At 41.3% G+C, this 20,126-nt stretch overlaps 2 protein-coding genes across 3 annotated transcripts; both read left to right on the top strand.

Annotated features, from left to right (window-relative positions):
- The first annotated feature begins 633 nt into the window (after positions 1–633).
- sacm1la (SAC1 like phosphatidylinositide phosphatase a) lies at positions 634–13,717 on the top strand. Its single transcript, XM_076157137.1, has 20 exons — positions 634–716; positions 3,278–3,375; positions 3,642–3,716; positions 3,866–3,993; positions 5,491–5,640; positions 6,317–6,376; positions 6,469–6,502; positions 6,642–6,743; positions 6,903–6,988; positions 7,112–7,198; positions 7,284–7,352; positions 7,440–7,519; positions 8,632–8,730; positions 8,825–8,963; positions 9,574–9,643; positions 9,742–9,814; positions 9,954–10,047; positions 10,589–10,681; positions 10,781–10,838; positions 11,023–13,717. Exons 1-20 carry the CDS (start codon positions 688–690, stop codon positions 11,157–11,159), a joined length of 1,761 nt encoding a protein of 586 aa, XP_076013252.1. The 5' UTR covers positions 634–687; the 3' UTR covers positions 11,160–13,717.
- A 623-nt stretch (positions 13,718–14,340) lies between these two features.
- LOC143005835 (tRNA selenocysteine 1-associated protein 1-like) lies at positions 14,341–18,796 on the top strand. Of its 2 annotated transcripts, none has more exons than XM_076157238.1 (9): positions 14,341–14,505; positions 15,088–15,185; positions 15,681–15,780; positions 15,886–15,935; positions 16,070–16,201; positions 16,841–16,957; positions 17,077–17,272; positions 17,369–17,402; positions 18,498–18,796. In XM_076157238.1, the coding sequence occupies exons 1-9, from the start codon at positions 14,482–14,484 to the stop codon at positions 18,656–18,658; spliced, it is 912 nt and encodes a 303-aa protein (XP_076013353.1). In that variant the 5' UTR covers positions 14,341–14,481; the 3' UTR covers positions 18,659–18,796. The 2 variants fall into 2 exon arrangements, with proteins under 2 accessions (XP_076013353.1, XP_076013352.1); XM_076157237.1 differs by having other exon boundaries at positions 17,071–17,272.
- The last annotated feature ends 1,330 nt before the right edge of the window (positions 18,797–20,126 follow it).

Raw genomic sequence — 20,126 nt, 5'->3', positions numbered from 1 at the left:
TAAGTCCAAAGAGCCCTGTGACTTGCTCATTTGGACTGCACCCCACAAATCTAGTGCAACCATCAGGTCAAAGTTCACCATTAGGTTGTACCTTGTAACAGGTTGTTTTTTCCATGAATCCTTGGGTCATGACTTGAATGAATCCTAAAACATGATTTCCACCTTATTAACTTTTGTGCCATTTAGAATTGTACCCGGTGATTAGATACAATCGAAACACATCTTAAATGGTGTTGCCATGTCAATGTCATAACTGAAAACATTGTGATTGTTTACAGGATATGTGGTGTCAATTCAACGCACAGTTTGGTGGAGTTAGGTTACACAACAAACTAAATGAAAATAACAAATCACTGCAGCACCCTTGGGGTTACATTATATTCTTATGTGTTTTCTTTCAAACACATTTTAGCACATTTTACAGTTTATAATTCGCTCCATGCTTCATTATTGTTTGCTTATTTGTTTTTATGAACGACGCTTTGTATTTTTTAAGACAAAAAGAATATAAGTGGAGTATTACACCGGATGGAAAGGCTACTTTTTGGAAAGTCAGATCTGTGTGGATGCCAGGTCTGCCGGTAAAACCGCGATAACATGTAGGGAGTTGTGATCGAGCTTATGCATCGCGGATCTGGCAACTTCTCCCCTGCTGTCGTCACTGAGGTCAGACAGACTGGAGCGAACATGGCGACCGCCTATGAGAGATACAATTTGTAAGTAGAGAAAATAGTGTTGATCGAATTTCTATCTGTCTCGCATCCGCTAATAAATGAACAAACAAGCAGGGTTGATTTCAAACGCGTTTCCCGGGGTGAGAGGCTCGCACTCATGCTCAGCCGGTTCAGCGGGGACCTGTCAACTTTCATTCCTTCTTAGTGGAGAGTATTCAGTAACATGGCAGTGTAATGTGGAGTTTGTTAGATGTGCGTTGCGCTGTAGAGACGCGTCGGTGTGTCTTTTAAAGGGTTTTGTCGTTAGCAGAGAGCCTTGGGCTAATATGTAACTGATGCTAGTAAGCTAGCTGGAGAGGGTGGAGGTGGAGTTAGGGTTAATGTCATACTACCACGGAAGAACCAACCAGCTTTCTCTGGAGACACCAACACCACGGTGTGTCTTTCCTTTTTTACGGACCATGGACAGTCTCAGACTCGGTCAACTGGTTTTTGCTGTTCTCCATGTTCAGTCGAAACAGCTTTACACCTTTGCAGTCTCACCCAGCTTCATACGTCACATTATTTAACATGTTTTCCGTCTTCTTCCGACATTCTTTCCTACCTCAGACACAACAATCACTAGATCAGAGGGTTACTGTAACAGTAGTAGGTATCCGGATGAATTATTCATCTAACAAGTCACATGCTGGTGTAAATGCGTGCAGAACACAATGTGATTTGAACGCTCTTAAGTGTGATTGGCTCCATAACATTTTACACCATCAACATGTGTCCTGGTCCTCCCTGCGTTGTGATCAGATCCCAGTAGGCTCCTCCTTGCTCTGTGGTTGATCGTCATCTATGCGTGGGCTATCACTACCTGTATCCGTGACAGATCCGCATTCAAATCAACGTCACTCTCACTGAAATGACTTCATGCAGGAAAGCAGAGTTGAGCTGAAAAGAGGAGATCGGTTTGCTTTAAAAATCAGTGGGCAGATTTGATATGAAGATTACATCTGAGTTCTGATCTAAATTGCATTTAATGTGGTTACTTTTGACAGAGATTTGATCACAGTGCGAGCCTGACTACATGTGCAGACACATTCGCTGCATCAAATCCGGCCACGAGCGGATCATGTTGCTCGACTTGTCCTCAGAGCTCCATTCACGCTCATTCATAAAGTGATTTGTGTGAGATCTGATCACAATGTGGACAGCGTCTCTAGATAAAGAGGATAATGAATCCAGATGATGAGGTTGATTGTATATACCACATTATGAGACATGTCCACTTATGGCAGTTTAAGCACACTAAAGATAGCTTTGTGATAAAAGTCTGGACAGTGACAGAAATCTAGGAGCAAAATCTCCCAGTGTGATGTCAACAGGAATACAGCATAAAATGTCAGCTCTGTATCTTCCTGCCCACATATTTGTTTACAGCTTGTTCCCTGATTCTGATTGAAGTTTGTTATTCTAGCTGATCCACTCTGAGTAAATCCTTTTATTTTTTAAGGTTGATTCGATCATGATGGTACGCAATGACCACTTTCTACTTTCTTAATGGAAATCCTATTGTTATCTTACACATATAGAGTGTCTTCTTTGTTCTGCAGTATATTTAATATTAAAGTTAGTAAAATATACACCTGACAAACATTTTACTATTATAAATCATCATTTATACTATTATATAAAATTGTCCTATTATCCTCTTAATCTGCTATTTGATGACATCATTACTCTGTTTCATTCATTAATAGTGTGAGTTGAACGTGTCGCTTATGAAAGAGCAACAATGAAGCGTTTGTGTGACCATGTCAGTGTTTGACTCCAGCTTAAAGATGAGGTCACATGTTTTCTGCTGCAGGATTTGAGGCTCTGTATCACCTCTTGTTTTGAGATTTACATGCTGAACTCCTTATCTGGAGTTGTTGCTGATGTTATTTGTGCTCGCTGTGATGATTGGTGGTGTTGACATTACGGTTCATATTCATAATCCTGTACATAAACATACATATTCTTTGGGTTTCAAACTTGTACTGTACTCTTACTATTTCTAAACCTTTTTAAAATGGAAGCAAATTCCCTGTGCAGTTTAGACCGGAGCTGTTAACATAAACTTACATAAAACTTTTCCTGCATGTCTGTTTTTCACCAGCCTGTATTGCTTGTATGTAATCACCGATGATAAACAAAATGACACTCCCAATGTTGGATTTGATTTGATTATTTGTTGGATTAAGCACGTTGTAATAGTCCATGCACTGTAGCTTCAACCGAGTTATGTCACTGCTGTTAGTGGTAAATAAGCAGAATTTCAAGTCAAGTAAAGTTTCCCTTGTCCACGTTGCCTTAACGTAGGGAAGGAACACCTTCAAGAAAGAAGAGAAGGAAGGAACTGATTAGGTTTAGCTCGATAGTGCTACCCTGCACAGGAGTGTGTGTGGTGTGTTGCAATGTTTACCTTTTATTGACAAAATGTCTACTCAGATCAAAATCCTTATCCGTAGCAGATTACAATCTCTCTCTCAAATTGGAACCCGAGCATTTACTCGCCACTTATATTCTTTCCTGATCAGCACAACACCCTAAACCTTCTCTTGTTGTCTCCCTAGGCACACAACCCCGGAGAAGTTCTTCATCGAGGCCTGTGATGAGGGGGCGGATGCTGTCCTGTCCATTGACAGGGTCTCAAATGAAATGACTCTGACAGGTAAAAAAAAAGTATCCAGTATTAATGAAGTCACGATTTCTCTTTAATAGAATCCATCCCAAGCAAAAGCAACATGGGAAGGGCTAATGTGCGTACTGTACAGGGATGTAGGTGCTATATATAGATTTGTTTGATTCAGGAATAAGTTTTACACACATTTTCCCGTTTGTGATGTGCTCTTTTGGAAGGCAGGAAACCATTACAAGTTAAACATGTTTTTATAAGTTTGAATGAACTATTGCCAGTGAAATTTCTTTTTTCTGCAGGTAAGAAGGATGTTCCTCCCTCAGCAGTCACCAGGCCCATCTGTGGCGTCATGGGAACCATCCGCCTGGTCGCAGGTTTGTGCCACAGCAATGTTTTGCCAAAGCTCTGTTCAAGTAACGAAAGAGAAACCGCACACTCTCTTTAGAAGTCATTTATTTGACGAGCATTTTGGCCATAGCCTTCATCTGCGTCTGGTACTGACTGAAACGTTCCGTCTACACAGGAGTCTACCTGATCGTCATCACCAGGAAGAAAAATGTAGGCAGCCTCCTCGGCCACGCTGTGTGGAAGGCCGTGGATTTTGATGTGATCTCCTATAAGAAAACGCTTCTGCATCTCTCGGAGATCCAGGTGAGCAAATCTAGTCTCTGTTACCAAATATAGTCCCAGCATAAATCCTGATAGTCAGTTCCACATAAAACACTATAAATCCCAAACTAAACTCGGTATAACTTATAAAATAAAGGTCTCTGCAACTGTAAAGATATCTTTGCTGCTTTCCCCCTGCTTCCAATATTTACGGTAGGTAAAATTGGCTTAAGACTCACTCATATGTTGGGATCAATACCAAAATTGAATGTGTAAATCTTGGTATTGATCCCAACAAAGAGGATTCCTCCAAATGCCTCCTTCCTTTATGTACACAATAGAAAATACTGACAGGATGTATAAAGTCGCCTCCAAATCAATCTTCAATTCAAGTATATTTGAACAGGAATGTGAAAAATGTTTTAAAATAGAAGACATGAGATATGACATCATTAAAAGAATGAGATATGAATTCTTCTGACACTGGTTGTGGAAATTTGGATTTGTCGTCTGGATCCTTGATGGCCGGGAGACGAGACGAGAGTAGAGGAGTCCTCCACCTCCTGCACGAATCGCTCCACAGCTGCCTGGCGTCACAGTGCTATCTAATTTCAATTGAGCGCGGCGGTGCATTATTTATCTCCTTCTTCTCTTCCACGATCACTAATTGAAAGAGCAGCGTCTGTTGTAAGCTGTCCGATACATTGTGACACTACACAGTAATAGTGACATCAGTTCTTGTGTAGTGTAGTAGCCAGATCTATGAAATTGGAGTCGCCAATGAGGGAGGGAGGGGGAGCAAGAACTTGTGATTTGGTAAGATTTCATTCATGCATTCATGGAAGCAGACTCAAATAGAACAAATGTCTGAGTGAGCCCAAAGCAAGGAGCAGCACAGTATTCTATCCATCGCATAGCTACAGGCGAGGTCTGTCTATAAGACCTTGTGACCAATCAGTAATGCTGTAATGTACAAAATACAGACATCAGAGGTCACAACATAGTCATAGCAACGCTCGATTTTTCTTTTTGCTTCAATCTGGGCTCATTGTTCGTACAAACCTGTTGTACAGAATCCAACAGGAGGCCACTTAAAGGCCCAGCAGTGTTTCCTGAGCTGAGATGAGAAGAGAAGTGAGAGCAGCTTGTGTTGTTGTGTTAGTCGTCTTAGTTTGACTATGCCATCCTGTTCTCAAACACCTTTCAACAATATCTGGCCACCTTGTCTGGATTCTGCAGCTTTCTACAATTGGCCTTTCGATGAAGCTTAAGTGTGCTAATGCGTACTAAGAATTTAGACTATTTAGTGAAAGTTTAGAAGCATTCCTCTCGGTCCTAAACACATACCGGCCCAGATTCCACACTGATGAAACATGGCAGATTGTTATGTGTGTTTTTGTGACGGAGTAATGGCTCTATGCAGGTACATTTGATCAGTTAGCCACTCAAAGACACCGGATTTACCGTGTGTAAATATGTACTTAGCCACTTGTATCAGCTACTTTTTACATTTTGACAGTATTTTCTCTCCCCCACCAGGTTCAAGAGAATAAAACCTTCCTGTCCATGATGAACAATGTGCTGAATACCGATGGCTTTTACTTCTGCACTGATTTTGACCTGACCCACACTCTGCAACGTCTGTCCAACACAAGCCCCGATTTCCTGGAGATGAGCCTCCTGGAGAGGGTGAGAGATTCAACATCCAATAGGACATAATGTGTGGATTCAATAACCAAATCAGTCCCTGGAAGGTGGTGGTTGTTTTCAGAATACTTGCGTTTTTGAAAGTACCGTGTCAAGCCCTTCTGTGTGTGACCTGCAGCTAAAGCATGATCGGGTTGATTCTCTTTAGGCTTTAGATTTGCATTTTGTCTAATGAGCTGAATACATTCCCGCATGAAAAATATGTAAAATCTGGCCGAATTCAACAGAGCAGATCTCTCTCAATTTCCCTTCCTGATGTTTTTTTCTTATCTCTATAATAAGGATCTTTAGGAGTTTTGTTTTCATTAAGTCCCTCTGTTCTTCTGTTGGCCATTTGAGACATTGTTTGACATTTGGCTTTATTTATTTATTTTAGTTGCTACTTGCATTTTACTCGAGTTGACAGTTTTATTATAGCAAGGAGATAATGGTCCATTATCGCATTCCGGTACAGCTCAGTCTAAGTCAGCAATTGCTTTCTTATTGATGTGCCTGATTATGTTCGAACAGGCCAGTTCCTCCTTTTCAGGATTAATGTCTTAATGTCACCATGTAGAAAATAATACCATAACTCTTTCCATTGTTGTTGTTCCATTTTTTTATATATTCCATGATGTAACAATGGGTCTCCTACAATGTTACTTGTTTATGTTTTCAGGCAGATCAGAGGTTTGTGTGGAATGGAAACCTCCTGAGAGAATTGGCCTCACAGCCGGAGGTAACATTCTTGTCTTTTGAACCTGCGCTCATTTATTTTTGTATTATTCACGTTTTTGCAATTTACAATTCATTTCTTTTTTTAAACCCCAGCTTCATAGGTTCGCACTACCTATCGTTCATGGATGTATCCTTTTCACAGAAGTTCCGCACAGAATATCTGCTTTTTAATTTGCGCAAACATTTAACACATTGAGCGAAACGTCAAATTTGTGCTTTCGTCAAAGCTCACCAATAAGCTTATCCTTGACCCTCGCGGTCTCTAGACATTGTCATGAAGCCGTGTCGGATCAACGGCAAGATCTTTGAGTGGATCCTCATATCCAGGAGAAGCTGCTTCCGGGCTGGTGTGCGATACTATGTAAGAGGTAAAAAGTCCTTGTCTTTAAAAGCAGTGTCTTTGTTCACTTGCACACTTTGTCTATTACTTCATCGGTCGTTCCTGGTCAGATGTGGTTACAGATTGCAGACATGACGTGCCTTTAGGTACATGGTGATGTTTTTTTTATCTTCTGTCTGCTTTACAGGCATTGACACAGAAGGCCATGCTGCTAACTTTGTGGAAACGGAGCAGATTGTTTTGTATGAAGGAGCAAGGGCATCGTTTGTGCAGGCAAGTACGAAGACAATGCCCTATTGTTATCGTTATTTGAATTATAGCACACCTGGACACCTTTTTCTCCATCTTTCAGAGAAGCAAAGGATTCCAAAAATGACTTCTTTCCTTTTCCAACAGACACGAGGCTCCATGCCCTTTTACTGGAGTCAGAGGCCCAACCTCAAATACAAACCGAAACCTATAATCAGCAAAACCAGCAGCCATGTAAGAGCACGCATTTTCATTTTTTTCCCTCTGCAAGCTTCTATTAAAAGGCGTTGTAGGCAAACATTTGTTTTCATTCCCGCAGATGGATGGTTTCCAGAGGCATTTTGACTCTCAGGTCCTCATCTACGGAAAGCAAAGCATTCTGAATCTGGTGAGAGCCTCTTCTATGTTACATGTGTTGATTCAGTCCGTACAGAGACGAACTTGGACAACAACTGGGGTGTGTTTTGTCTTCCAGGTTAATCAGAAGGGCTCAGAGAAGCCACTGGAACAGGCGTTTGCCAAGATGGTATCCGGCATGAACAACAGCATGATCCAGTAAGTGTGTGAAACCTTCCTCTGGAGTTTTATGCACTGTTTGCTGTCATGATGATGATGATGAATTCTGTGAGGGAGCATTTTTAATAATCAACATACGGTATATACAGCTCAGTCAGTTGGAAAACAATCTTCTGGTAACACACACACACACACACATGTCTGTCTCTAATTTTATTTTTTATTTTTTATTTTTTATTTTTATTTTATTTTATATTATTATTCTATTTTTCATGACACACACACACACACACACACACACACACACACACACACACACACACACACACACACACACACACACACACACACACACACACACACACACACACACACACACACACACACATTTAGGAATTATGTCACCCAAGCCTGGTATTTAGGTTTTGGGAGGTATTACATTCTCTTCAAAATGCAATTTAATATTTAAAATCGAAACGGCAAATTTGACCACATTTACATTAACCACGTACAATCCTAGCAATCTATCACAAACGACTGACACTAAACAATATTTTTGGATTTATTGATAGATAGGTCAGGAGGGGATGAATATCTCCTCTCACTTCACACCTTTCCCTGCGTCCGAGGCCCATAAAAGAAAAAGAAAAGAGCAATAAAAAGATGCGAGGACAAAGGAAGGAGGATTTGAGAGTAATGAAACATCCTCACTTCTCCGGCATCATCTGAACATAAGCCCTTTACTGATGACAACAGCACAGCAGGATCAGCTGCAAGAATGTTTTGGTTCTTATCTCATTCAGATTTGTACTCAGACAAAGTGAAGTCTAGATAATGGGAGGAATTTAAGTCCTGAGTTGTTGGTATGCTGGTATTTATGTGATAAACAGATGTTGTTATGATCTTGCTGATCAGCAGGAGTACATCTGGCTAGGTTTCAAGATTCAAGGATTTAAAAAACAAACAAAATTGTCATTGGATGGACTCTTGTTTCCTTGCTCATGACTCAACGCTTGGATGTCATTAAAGATGGCAGACCAGATCATTTTCTGGCTTCCCCAAGGAATGATCCAATAAGAGCTTAGAGATGCAGCGACGGTCATCCCTCATCATGTCCGCTCTGATCTTCACTGTGTCTCCTATGTCCCCAGTTATATCGCCTTTGACTTCCACAAAGAATGCAGCCGCATGAGATGGGATCGTCTCCAGATCTTAGTAGATGCTGTCGCCGAGGCTCAAGAGGAATACAGGTCATTTAAACAACAAACCAGTGATTGCGCTGCCTGTATTTTTGCTGTTGTCTAGTTGTGTGAAGGCCTTTTCTGTGTGTGCACTTGTGTGTAGTTATTTCATGGTGAACATGGAGGGGAAGACGGTGACCCAGCAGGCAGGAGTGTTCCGCAGTAACTGCATGGACTGCCTGGACAGGACCAATGTCATCCAGAGCTTACTGGCTCGACGCTCGCTGCAGTCTCAGCTCCAGGTACACACACACGCACACACGCACACACGCACACACGCACACACGCGCACACGCGCACACACGCACACACGCACACACGCACAGACACACGCACACACGCACACACGCACACACGCACACACGCACAGACACACAGACACACAGACACAGACACAGACACACACTGACACAGTCTGCAGTCTCAACTCCAGGCACACACACACACACACTGACACAGTGTGCAGTCTCAGCTCCAGGTACACACACATACTGACAGTCTGCAGTCTCAGCCCAGGTACACACACACACACACACACACACACACTGACACAGTCTGCAGTCTCAGCTCCAGGTACACACACACACGCACGCACACACGCACACACACTGACACAGTCTGCAGTTTCAGCTCCAGGTACACACACACACACACACACACACACACACACACACACACACACACACACACACACACACACACACACACACACACACACACACTGACACAGTCTGCAGTCTCAGCTCCAGGTACACACACACTGACACAGTCTGCCGTCTCTGCTCAAACACACTACACAATAGCTGTCCTAATCCCTTTGACCTTGTGTGTTTTGTAACTGTGTGTTCTCAGAGGATGGGAGTTCTGAATGTGGGCCAGCGGGTGGAAGAGCAGGCTGAATTTGAGAAAATCTACAAGAACGGTAACGGTCCTGTGTTAAAGCTTCAGCATGTCCATAGCAATTAGACAGCAGGTGTGTTCTCTGACCTTGTGTTCTGTGTGTGTGTGCTCTCTAACCAGCATGGGCTGACAATGCCAACGCATGTGCTGTACAGTACGCAGGAACCGGAGCCTTGAAAACCGACTTCACAAGGTAGCGTAATGCATGACACCACACACACGCATACAAGCACAAAGACTAAGCTGTGTGTTGCTGTGTGGAATCCCTCTGGAAGATGGGCTGTCAGGCTGTCAGGCTGCGGTTTGATGCGGTTCTGTTCCTCCTCCATTAGGACAGGGAAGAGAACCCAGTTGGGGCTGTTGATGGACGGCTGGAACTCCATGATCCGCTACTACAAAAATAACTTTTCTGATGGCTACAGACAAGTAAGATGACCAAGAACCAGTTTGCGGCAACACTTGTCCTTTGCAGTGGTAATATTTGTACAACTTACAGGGATCATAAGGGCTTAGAACTACAAATTGTGTTTGTGTGTGACTGGAAAAGTCATGGAGAAACAGACAAGGGTTTGGGAAAAGTCATGAAATTGTGTTTTCATTGTTCTTATACTAATTAAATAAATGATTCATATGAACTGTCAACAATTTCTATTTCCAAAGGCTGTATTAAATGAGAACAAAGACTGATGGCGAGTTAATGTGTGTGTGATGATCTTGATGATGTAATTGAAGTCTCAGGTCACACATTGACACAAACTTAAATGTTATTTACGGATAGATGGAGAAGACGGCACTTGGCATGATTAGGAAGAAATCTTTACACACGATAGATAATTGTAAACAGATTGATTTTCTTAAAGCCAATAGTGAAGTCTCAATAAGATAGCCAAGCACAAACTGATTGTTGCTGACTGTTTGTTTTGTTTTGGACACCAGTCTGATGTTAATCCTCTTCTAATGATTTCAGGATTCCATCGATCTGTTCCTGGGTAACTTTGCTCTCGATGAGTCGGACGGACCCACTCCCCTTCACGTTCAAAAGGATTGGAAGTTCCTGACGGTCAGTTGTTAGTTTTTGTTCCTCCATGATTAGCCAGGAGCATTTCACACAGTCTCTTTCCTCTAACTGTACTCAATCTGAATTCTCTCCCCTGCGCAGCTGCCCGTTATTATGCTGGTGGCGTTTTCCATGTGCATCATTTCTCTTCTCATGGCTGGTAAGTCCCGCCCTCTGCCTATCAATCTCCTATCATGTGGTCTCTGTGGAGCGCATAATGCTTGTTCATACCTACATTTTTGGGTGTGTAAGATACAGAATATAGCAGAACTGACAGGATTGATGGCTAAAACCCCACAAATGAGACTGGTATGAAGTATGAACACACTTCCTCCTCCCTGCAGGTGACACATGGACAGAGACGCTGGCATATGCAATGTTCTGGGGGGCCGCCAGCGCCATCACAGCTGCTATCATCATGTTTAGCGGCCAAGACTTTGTGGATGCCCCCAAGCTGGTTCACAAGGAGAAGATGGACTGATTGGGTTCGGGCGCGGGTGTAGGTGCGGGTGCGGGTTCGGGTGTAAGTGAGGATGTCGGTGTGTGTGTGTGAAGCAGCTGGGCGTAGTAGGCTCAGATACCTCATCTTCTTTGTCCTCTTCCTCCTGCCATTAATTGGTCTGTTTGTCTTAGTAATCATCAGTTATACAGCGGGTCTCTGATTAGAATTTAATATTTGATCCTTTCTTCACACACACAGCGTATACATTACACCGCTTCATCTTGTATGATTTCTGTTTTACTAGACACACCCTGCTCATTTTTTCCCATTCCAAAACTGCCATTTAATCATGTGATAAACCTTAGACAGTCACTTTCTAAGGTATGACACTTAAACATAGCAGCATAGTCGATCCGTTTTTTTTTATACCAAAAAAAATGAAGGGGTGACTCCAACAATTTTACACATCAAAGTTAGTTTTTTTTGTCATAGGCAGAACTGTTTATCATGGGAAATAGCTCAATGAAATGGGGGTGTAAATTCTGGAAAACGGACACTTATGACATCACATTGGTTCCTGTTGGTGCTGAGCTTTTAAAACTGAAGCTCCGCCCCATCCACATGCATACACACATGCATGCACGCACAACTACACAGTGCTGTGAAGATTCTGTAAAATGAGGCCACCTTATATCAACACTACTACAAAATTCAAAATCCACCAAAAAATGGCCCTGGATGCAATTCATTTTTATTTGTCATCAAACAACTATGATAAATAATTGGTAATCAATATCGGTGTAATAGAACAGGTTGGAGTAGAAGTTCACTTGTCTTCCTAACTGGAAAGTATGTCTGGTGATTGTGTCTTATTAAGGGCTGAGTGCTTTTCTTACACCTCAATTTGGAAAACCATGAAAGGAGATGCAGAGAGAACGTGTACATGTTATTATGAGAAGGTATTGCTGTGTGTCAGTGTTATGTGTTCATGTAGAGGATTGCTGTGATAATATATTCAGAGCCAGTATCAGAATCAATTGTCCTCTTTATCTGGAAACGGACTTTCCATTTTAATCGGCCAGTTCTGTTTGTGTTCAAAAATGCATTAGAATGTTATCTCATCGAAAATGCATTCTGATTTAGCTCATCCCTACAGAACCTTTTCGTGAGTATTGAGAGCAGATGGTCAAGCAATAGTCCAAGTCAGTCACATAATGGCACAGTACAGGAATATGGTAAATAACTTTATTACTGTATGTTGCATGATTTTTTTAGTTTGAGAAAATAGAGCACCTCTTGATCAAGACAGAAATGATAATGAAGTCTTCACCTTGATAATGAGCCTAAAATGTATTTGCTATCATTGTGGCTCTTGGCTTTCGGAGCCTGTCACACATATTTCTATAAATGTGTGTGTATGTCTTGATAAATCATTCAGTCCACACTCTTTGCCTTATATAGCCGCCCCCTCATTAAAGAGGGCATTGAAATATTTGCTGTGGTTATTTTGGATTAATCATCGTTGACCAAACCCTTGAAACTTGAGATGTATCAGTTGGGTTAGCACACCTTTGTTCACATTCCATTATTTTTTTCCATCATGAATCCAAATAGTGAAAAGTAGCACAGGGCCACTGTTTGAGTGATTATATGTGATTTTTAAACTATTAATTAAATAAAGGGTGTTTATCTTGTACTCTGATCATGTTAGCATTTCCATTTCACATCTTTGAACTGCTCAGTCAAAAATGTATACTGTTACTTTGGCTTTTACAGTGTGTACAGTCAGTAGCACCTTGATGTACTGTATGTGTGACATTGTATCCTAATATTGTGCCCCATTCACACCTTGCATTATAATATAATCTGTGCCCAGATTATTATGAATGAATGTTAATCCACGCAGCAAACATGTCTAGAATGTAATATAATCAAAATTCGATCTGACCTGTCGAAGCACAAAGTTGTGATCAGACCTAGTACAATCTGTACAACTATGATGCATTGGAGAGATAAAATTCACCCAATAATTGAAAACATCTACAGCCTCATTATTTTGGTACCAGAGTCTAATTCCAATTATCCAGATAAGGTATCCTCATCCACAGATCACATTCTAATGCAGTGTGTTAATGGAGCCTATGTCAGGAAATAAAAAGCATCAGAATGCAACAGATAATGCAGCTTAAGTTTCAAGTACTTTCTATGCTGTGGAAGTTTTGGGATACTCGTAAAGTGTATTTGACTTGTTTGAGGGTATGATCCTATCTGTACCATAATTCCATATATACACTTGGCAGTCATACATTTTAAAAACACAAATCAATTAGAACCACAACGGTTAAACTAAGTTGTATTATAGGACGTTCGATGTGTAATGTGACTTGCAAAATGCATAAAACTTTCATGTCTAGTTGAGGGCATAGCAGAAAGAATGATTCAAAGCGTTGACGATATATGTTGCAAATTGTATTTAGCAAAGGTTTATTGGAGGAGTCATTTGTTTTAGAAGTTGTCAAGTGGCAGTACAGAACATTCTCGTGTTTTTATGTCTATATGTTAGTAAGCAGTGGAAAAAATAAAACATGGGGATTGTATACAGAGTATTGTATCTGCCTAAAGTTGTAGAATTATATATAAATACACTACCAGTCAAAAGTTTGGGCTGAGAAGAGAATGAGAAGGTGTTTCCAAACTTTTGACTGGTAGTGTATATAAGGCATACTTTGTATGTTTATGTTATGTGTGTACAAACACGCGCATATATATACACATGTGTATCACTAATGAGAGAGTTCTGTACAATTTTCGAAAACTTTGAACAGGCATTGCCATAGTCGCCTAATTCTTACACGTCAGTGCGCAACACACATCGCTACCCGATTTGGAGCCGGAAACCCGGTTTAGACCACGCAGCGCGTCGCTTTTAGAAGTGCGTTACATCCGGTCACCGGGTTTCCTTTTACGACATCTGAGAGTGTTGTTACGACATTAAAAAAACTTTATACTCTAACGGTCGTTGATTTGTCCTCACCCTCCTAGCCCTAACCTTAACCTCTTCCCAGCAAATAACTACCTATAATTTACTTTTAAACATTATTGACGGCTACTTAATTTTATAACTTTCTTCATCGTATTATTAGTAAAACATGTATTTAAGTAAACCGTAAAGAAGCTGCCGTATATTGAAACGTTTAAAGACGTGACGTAGATGCGATTTTGCGCATGCGCGGCCTTAATCAGGTTTCCAGGTTCAAATCGGGTAGCAAAGGCGCAAGCGTAAATTAGCCATAGTCCGCTCTATAGCATGACTATCTAGACCGTCTAAATATATACAGATAAGAACGTTTACAGCGCCATCATGAGCACATTATGGATGGGGAACGTAAGTTGTTTAATACTTTTATGAGAAAAACGTACTTCTTACAACGTGGTAGCTAAGCTAGTTTAGCTCAATATGAGTGAAGAAACTAACGCGCAGAACTCCCGTCAGGAAACTCGTATGCTTTTTATTTGCGAGCGCACATGTAAATATAAGACTTAAATCCATACCACGTTCTCCGATCTCTTCTCTAAAATATTAATAATGATATCAGTTTCGAAACGCAGAGCTACACTCAAGTAAAATCCGAAGTCCTGTTTGTTTATATATAGGTAACGTGAACTAGAAGCCCAAGTGAGTGTTGTCGTGAGGCAAAGCTATGTACATGTTAGGGTTATGGTTAGGGATAAGCTTGGAGTTATGTACCCCGAATTTACAATAAGATGGCCGTTAAGATTAGATATAATCAGGTGATATTTTGACCTAGAGGTGAAATGTAGGTGCTACAGCAGCACAAGGGGCGCCCAAGAGGTCTTCCATACCTGTAGACACTGTATTTGTTCTTCAGATATCGCAGGGTGCTTCTGCAGTCTTATGATTAACTACTGATGAAAATTTTGACCATGTTTTTCTGTTCCTCTGTAGTTGGAGACGTACATGGACGAGAAGTTTGTCACCAGAGCCTTTTCCACCATGGGGGAACAGGTCATAAGTGTAAGGATCATACGAAACAAGATGACAGGGTAAGAACTAAGCGTTTCCCTAGTCAGCATGGGTTGACTGATTAAGTACTGAACCTACCACAGAAAAGTTGAATTTGGTAGTTGTTTCACTTCTTTGTTTTCCAACATAGCTTTTCATATTCACACACTTCTGCCAACAATGCTGGCAGGATTTTATTTTGAAAATTCTGCAGAGCTGATATGATCATCTTTTGGCCCAAAACGTTCATATTTGGGAAGAGGTGAAATTCTTAGAGGACAAATCATTTCAGCAGTGTAGCTGGCAAACTAGTGTAAATCCAAACAACTATGGTATCACTACACATTGGTCTAGGTTGTCCATCTTGTAGCCATAGTCACATCTTTAACTTGGAAGAAGAATCTGTGTGCACAAATCAATGCAGTTGATGTGCAAGAACTTCAATTTCTTCCCTGTGTGTCTGGCTCAAAGCCCATCAGTCAACCCTGATCCCTTCCAGATATTGTGTTCTTGTCTCAAGTGTGCCGTTTTCACAGGGGTGCACTGGGTTACTGCTTTGTGGAGATGACTGATGAGGCCACAGCTGAAAGATGTCTCCGCAAAATCAATGGAAAATTACTCCCAGGTGCCACTCCGGTACGTACGCTTTCATTACTATGAGCAAGCCTGTGCATTTTTTTTTCACCCAAGTTTATGTAGTCCTATGAAACATCACTATAAGTACTTGTTGATTTCTTCCAGCCCACGAGGTTCAAGTTAAACCGAGCCACCTTTGGGAAACAAGACAGTGGGTGAGTCTAGCTGTGGGTCGCTGTATGATGAAACACTGAAATGACATTTGTGCCAGTCTCCTTACAAGCCAGCCTTCTGTGATGAAGTTGAAATGACCAGGCCTCTCTTTTTGTTCCTCTCCTGCATGTTGCAGTCAGATGTATTCGCTTTTTGTGGGTGATCTCACACCAGATGTGGATGATGGGATGCTTTATGAGTTCTTCTACAACCGCTACCCCACCTGTCGTGGAGGGAAGGTGGTGCTGGACAGCATGGGCAACTCAAAGTGAGTTGTAATTTCTGTGTGTTGTGTCTTAGTCATTTTCCCATGATTGGGTAGGAGGAGGGAAGGTTTAAGGATAGGGATGCATTCACACCTGCCTTCTTTTAAAATGGACAATGGACAAAGCACCAATCGGCTCTATATAAACATGTATATAAACATATCTTATACCGAAGAGCAGTATGAGAGAGAGATTATGCACTGCTGTAGAAACCATACCCTTGATTTCTCTCACACTTGTCTTAAAGTAGCAATGTTGCTTTTCAGTTTTGCGCATGACAAACACATTTTGAAAAAGCCAAGAAAACGCAACCTGGCAGTCTTCCCATTAAAGGATGTTATGCGAGTAAGAGCTTCACTCACCCTGCATTATTCAGTCAAGAGTGCTTTCCAATTGGAACATAAAACTTTCCACACTTCCACTACAGATTCTCTTGCAGTTCTTATTAAATTGTAATGTGTTGGTGCTTTTCCTGTAGTTTAGCCGCAAGCTTCTTTTGTCTGATTCAGTTCAAGAAAACCTCTTTTCATGATGTTTGAAAACGTGTAGTGAGAGGTTGCTGCATGCTGCTGCAGGTAGAAGTGTCTCGACTTTCTTCAATGTTTGTCACAGCTACAGTTCATCATTCTGTCTTGCTACAGGGGCTGTGGCTTTGTTCAGTTTCCTGATGAGCGGCTGCAGAAGCGAGCATTAGAGGAGTGTCAGGGAGCTGTGGGACTGGGTAGCAAACCCCTGCGACTTAGCCTGGCCGCTAACAAGTAAGTTCATCTGAAGATTCAACTCTGGATATGTCCTTACTGAACTCATACGCTCAGTCGCTTTTGTAAAAACTAAATCACAATAATGGAGCACGGTGTTTGTTTCCTCTGAGTTTAAGGAACAGGCAACAGCAGACGGAGCACAAATCGTGGCAGCCCAGCTCGGGAGCGTACAAGCAGAACTATGACCAGTACAACCAGTACCAACAGCAAGCCTATTCTGGTTATTACTCACCTTGGGGTTATGACCAGAGTGGCGCTGCTTACGGCTACAACTATCAACAGTACGATTACTCACAGTATCCCCCAGCACAGGTCAGTTCACTCTTACGGCTTTAGAGACCCAACATTAATTCATTGTTAATTTGAGATGGGTCATTCTAAAATGCGTTCCTTCTTCTTTATTTTTAGGAAAGTGAAGTTGCTGAGGATGACGGGCTAGAAGGTGTGTATTGAAAGCTTTCAGTTTATTGTTTGTTGTCGGCACTGACGCTGATTCATATTTCATCATGAGGTCTGAACAGGTGTGACGAGTACAAAAACACAGGTTTTGTAGTTGAATATTTTTATTGAAGAAAGCATCAGACATACAGACAACAGTGAGCCTGCGGTTATGAGACATTTTGTAGAAACACACACGTTTTAGTCCGGTTATATAATTTAATTGCATTAATTGAGATCACAAACACAAATACACACAGACTGACACTCACACTGATCAGCCATTAACTCAGTCTGTGCTGTCGGTACCGTACTTTTTGAGTTAAAGCAACACTGGCAACTTTACTTTTCATATTTTCTTTCCTGACTTGGATCACTAACATTATTTGTAGGCCTATTAAAGCATTCTTTTTTATTTTTTGCCGCTTGTTTTTGTTGAAGCAAACATTCTACATGACAGTGCGCATAGTTATAGGATATTGGAGATATTTTTTATACAGAAAGAGGGGGGGAAAGGAGAGAGAGAGAGAGATGGAAAGTATTTGGGAGATAATCCATCAATTTATAACCATACACTCATAATTGGTTTAGAATAAGTCATTGGGGTTTGTGGCTAAAATGGATGTCGTGGCAACAGGAAGACCAATGTGCGTCAGGGGTGCATTAGGCAGCAAGAAAGGCACCCAAGAGAAAGCCGAGCTGTCAGTAGAGGCCCCGCCTAGCCAACATTGAAGCACAACTTGTTGTTCAACAGCAAATGCTTCAGGAAATCACGACCGGGGTGCGCAACATCTTGGCCGCCAGTATTCGTACCCATACGCAGATCAGATATGAGTATGGGTTTAACATTTCATCCAGATGTCATCCTCTAATTATATTTTACACATTTTTCTGTGAGATTGTGTTTTGTGAACCCCTTCACACGCATGTGAATGAGGGTTCAGGGTAAGCACTAAAGAAAAGCCAGATCCAGGCATATATCAGTGAGGGAACACGCTTGCCCGATGCCATTTTCTATCCGTGAAATGATACATTTCTATCCTCAAGTAACTTCTCACTCAGTTTGTATCCAATAGTAACCAGCTTCCATGTGTTGCAGATCCCAGCATGGAGCTAGACGTGATGGATGCTAATAAGAAGTTCATGGAGGTCAGCGAAGAACTGTACGACGCTCTCATTGAGAGTCACTGGCAGTCGGACGATTTCTCTACACAACAGGACTTCATTCTGTCAAACCTACCAGAGGCGATTTGCTGCTAAAAGCAGTGCAAAAGTTTTTTCTTTTCATTTCACTTTATTTCCACTTGTCTGTTTGTATTCCTAATGGCCTGTATTTTATAAGTACATAAAGCAAGTGAGTTTCCCCTCTTGGATCAATAAAGACTTCTGTTTTTCTTATTTAAGTGTTTTCCATGCATTAACCTGTGGATATGTTCAATGGGGGGGAGAGAGACAGAAAAGAAAGATGTTGATTGGGAACGATGGAGTGAGATAAACACGTGGATCAAATGTATGATGGGATGGGGGTGGTGACCCTGGCCAATGGCTTGTGCTGACAAGTTGTTTATAATGGCATTATTGGGGATGAATAGTTGTGTCAAGGTTAAGTGTTGGTTTGATGATCTCACAGGTACAGTTCTTTATTGTTTTACCCATGTCATCAAATCTAGCAATGCTTTTCCAAGGCCCACATCAGGAAAATCCCCAGCCATAATACCCTTTTTTACGAGGTCCCTCCATGTAGATGAAGTCGACTGGACAAATAGAATTGGTGAGGAGTTGGGAAGGAGAAATTTGATGTTTCTATCCCAGGAAGAACAAGCAGACACACCAAAGCTGTCTTTGGAAGACGGCGTTAAGCAAGAGCTAAATATCATCCCCTCTATTTGGAAGATTGTAAAGGTTATGGTTGGACAAGATTTGTACAAAATGATTAAGTGTCTGTGAAATGACTGTGAAATCTGTAAATATCCAATCTATCAGTACAACACTTCATTCATGTATTGATAACTTGCCTCTGTGTTATCTTGATGTCTGTCATCAAGAAATTATAAAAGAATTGGGAGAACTACACAAGAGCTCAGGCGTTTGTTTTGGACTGCTTGGGAATTTCACCAATATCCTCAACAAATACTGAAGATGTTGCTAAAGCTGTTTTGCATGAACTAAAGGGCCCTCCGGATATCACCACAAAACTGAGGGCGAATTAAGACGAGCGTGACCGCAAAAGACTTTGTACGGCAATCTGACAGTCTATCGCTATTTGGAGAAAATAAAGTGATTTTGTTTCACAAAAAAGTGACATTTTTAGTTCTCAGTTGGGTCATGGTGTAAATCAGTATGTGGCCTGTTAGCTTACAATGGTGAAACCTTTCAAAATGGGATACATCATGTTGGAAACAGACCTCTAGAATGCGGGATGTTAAAAAAACAAAGCTTGTTAGACACATAGCAAATAGTATGCTCGACTCAGATTGGAAAAGCATGTTGGTAAAGGGGCAGACACGTGCTCGTGATGTAAACCCTGCTCTCACAGCCATTATAAATAGTTTTCCTTTGAAAGATGATCAAATCAGATTCAGACATGTTGTATCTTTGTGTATTTTTTGCATTGACGTGTGTGTGTTTAAAATAAATGATGTGTATGAAGTCATGAAAAATCTGGCAGAGTTGTTACCCTTGTAACCCTTAATGTGACCCTTAATTCGGATTTTATTAAAATTACACT

Source organism: Genypterus blacodes, unplaced genomic scaffold (assembly GCF_046128005.1).
Source record: "Genypterus blacodes isolate CSIRO-AG114 ecotype Tasmania unplaced genomic scaffold, CSIRO-AGI_Gbla_v1 ptg000072l_1, whole genome shotgun sequence".
In the NCBI taxonomy this organism is placed as follows: domain Eukaryota; kingdom Metazoa; phylum Chordata; class Actinopteri; order Ophidiiformes; family Ophidiidae; genus Genypterus; species Genypterus blacodes.
This window is presented reverse-complemented; position numbering and strand designations above follow the sequence as displayed.

Excerpts from the sequence above, each read along its gene's own strand:
- sacm1la (XM_076157137.1), top strand. The coding sequence starts at position 688 with ATGGCGACCGCCTATGAGAGATACAATTT. Across the intron at positions 6,744-6,902 it reads TGTGCGATACTATGTAAGAG|GCATTGACACAGAAGGCCAT; the intron begins GTAAAAAGTCCT and ends TCTGCTTTACAG. Across the intron at positions 10,682-10,780 it reads AGGATTGGAAGTTCCTGACG|CTGCCCGTTATTATGCTGGT; the intron begins GTCAGTTGTTAG and ends TCCCCTGCGCAG.
- LOC143005835 (XM_076157237.1), top strand. The coding sequence starts at position 14,482 with ATGAGCACATTATGGATGGGGAAC. Across the intron at positions 15,936-16,069 it reads TTTGGGAAACAAGACAGTGG|TCAGATGTATTCGCTTTTTG; the intron begins GTGAGTCTAGCT and ends TGCATGTTGCAG. Across the intron at positions 17,273-17,368 it reads CACAGTATCCCCCAGCACAG|GAAAGTGAAGTTGCTGAGGA; the intron begins GTCAGTTCACTC and ends CTTTATTTTTAG.